At 46.4% G+C, this 2,500-nt stretch overlaps 1 protein-coding gene across 8 annotated transcripts in view; it reads left to right on the forward strand.

Annotated features, from left to right (window-relative positions):
• Positions 1–2,500, forward strand: part of mef2d (myocyte enhancer factor 2d) — a 69,802-nt gene that overhangs the window by 56,986 nt on the left and 10,316 nt on the right. For 5 of the 8 annotated variants that reach the window (XM_084471702.1, XM_084471708.1, XM_084471701.1 and 2 more), the window contains one exon: positions 212–241. The exons of 2 other annotated variants lie outside the window; for them this stretch is intronic. In XM_084471702.1, coding sequence (XP_084327828.1) covers positions 212–241 — 30 coding nt within the window. The remainder of the gene's footprint in view (positions 1–211; positions 242–2,500) is intronic. One more of the 8 variants, XM_084471703.1, reaches the window with a different exon arrangement.

The following is a 2,500-nucleotide window of genomic DNA, read 5'->3' on the forward strand; positions in this document are numbered from 1 at the left end:
GACACACTACTACGCCCTCTGTTGGTCAGACAGGCTGCCGCTGCGGCTCTGACCGGAGCTCCTCCGTCACATGAGTGACTTCTCACCCAAGGATGTTACAACAATGTTTTTCGTGTTTTTTTTTTTTATATTAAACTGGTCGTCCTCTTCTCTTATCCATACCCCCCCCCGCCCCCCCCCCCCCCGACCCTTGACCCTCGGCCTATGGCAGACAGAGGAGGAACTGGAGTTGGTGAGTGAGGTGAATAACAACAACGACTGCTAGTTCTCCGAGCCGCGCGTGGCGTATGCTAGGTCTCGCGCATGTAGTGTGATCGCGCCCACTGGCATGACGGGTTTGGTTCAGCAGGGCACACGCACACACACACACACACACACACACACGCCCTAATCACACACAGACACACGCCTTATCAAACACAAAGAAAACACTCTGGAATTACTTTGATATGCAGCGCTAGTTTCCTCACTGCCAGACTGCAGAGTGGTAGCCTGGTGTCTTCTGACTAACGGCTTGTGACGCACATTGTCGTCACATAAGACTATTACGGTCTTTCTGTGGACCGTGAGGAACTGAGGGTTCTGGAGTGCAATGCTAACCAGCTAGCATTGGGAAAATCAGGGGAATTAAACCCCACATTTTCTGCTGCTTTTGTGCTGCTCCCTTCTGTGTATGTTAAGGGACTGATTCAGTTGTACTATTACTTAATCCATCTAGAAATACAGCTGTGCAACACCTTTTTTAAGGTTCTTTAAGTCGTTAAGTCTTGTATTGGTTATTGTGATGTTCTTGACACATTTTTTGAAGTTCCTTTGCCGCCCAGTCAAACCCTGGAAATACACAATCCTACAAGCGCACGCGGCAGAGATAAATGACAAAAATGTGATAGAGAGGGCGGCCCTCGGTGACCCAGCAGCCTGAATCAGATTGGCTGGAGGAGACAAAGCATGTGCATGGTTGGGTGTGACGAGAATGAGGTTGGGTTGGTTGTGGTGGTGTTGTAACGCGGCATGGCATGAGGCCGGTGACCCAAAGAGAGGAGGATACAAGGATACAGGGTTAACTTCATGCCTTGATGGCCAGCTATGTTGAAGTCCCCCATAGCACTAGCTCTCTCCCACACACACACACACACACACAGGCCCCGACACACATGCACACAATCCCCCCCCCACACACACACACACGTAATGAACGTTACTGATATTCCATTCTTAAAAAAAGCAGACGCCTTGCACACAACATGATGGAGGTGAAGTTGCGACACAAACCTAGCAACCGCAACCATGTGCGTTTTTCACTGGAACTTTTTCAATTATTTCCACACCATCGACCGAATGTCCACAAAATACTGCAAACCGGCCTCACAAAAATAAAAAAAACAAGGCTGGCAAAAAGGCTTATTTCACCTGCGTCACATAAGGTACACAGACAATAGCTGAACACACATTAAATATTGTTCATACCGGGTTTCCTTACCTTGCCTAATTGTACTTACACACACACACACACACGCACACACACACACACACACACACACACACACACACACACACACACACACACACACACACACACACACACACACACACACAACCACACAACTATCACGCTCTCCCAGCATGAACACTCCCTCACTGCAACCCCCCACCCTCCACCCACACAGACCACTGTCGGTCTGGTCGATGCATGCATCTCTTTGTCAGCATGACGTTCCAGAAGCTTCCATTACCACGCCACAGCACGCACCCAGCACCTGGCCACAGGCGACCCGTTGCTGTGCCAACGGGGCTGTTGGCGACGTGAATGTTTAATTTCATCTTAAGTGTTGATGTTGCTGTGAAGAAGGGGAATGAAAGGGAGACGGACCCCCGTGGAGAAGGGGCTAATTTTACCGGGAGGGGTCTGGGATGCTGGTAACTTGAAGGAAGCTAGCTGTTAGCTGTTAGCTGTTAGCTATTATCAATTAGCGCTGGGAACAAATAAACACTTACTGTCAGTGATTACAGTCCAGTTATTCATAATCACAGGACAAAGACAACTAAATTGAACAAAAACACAGGATTTAACAATTTTTTAACTCTTAATTTAACTATTTTCTCTAAATTACGGCTTAATTAAGTAACAGTTGCCAAAGGGCATAGTTGACTATGTCGGCGATCATATAAGACCTATTTCCAGGATTAAATAGTGGTACATTTGTGTAATCGCTAACATAACGAATGACCAGATTCATACAGTAATATAATAATTAATAAATAATTTAACTTTCAAAAAAACCTCCACATCACCGTCCAGTTTGTGCATTGGTGTAACATTTCAAAAGTTACATTTCTTGTGTTGATTCAAGTGGAGTTTTGTGTCAGCAGAGAGAGAGAGTGCAGGTCCACGCTCGGCCAGCCATGAACACTGTTACTGTTGGAAATGGATGAAGTCATGTATTGTAAATTCCTACACTCATGCCTTACAAGGTCAAAATAAGGAGGATTGTTTCCCAAA

The sequence above is a fragment of the Micromesistius poutassou genome (genome assembly GCF_964030765.1).
Source record: "Micromesistius poutassou genome assembly, chromosome: 8".
NCBI lineage: Eukaryota > Metazoa > Chordata > Actinopteri > Gadiformes > Gadidae > Micromesistius > Micromesistius poutassou.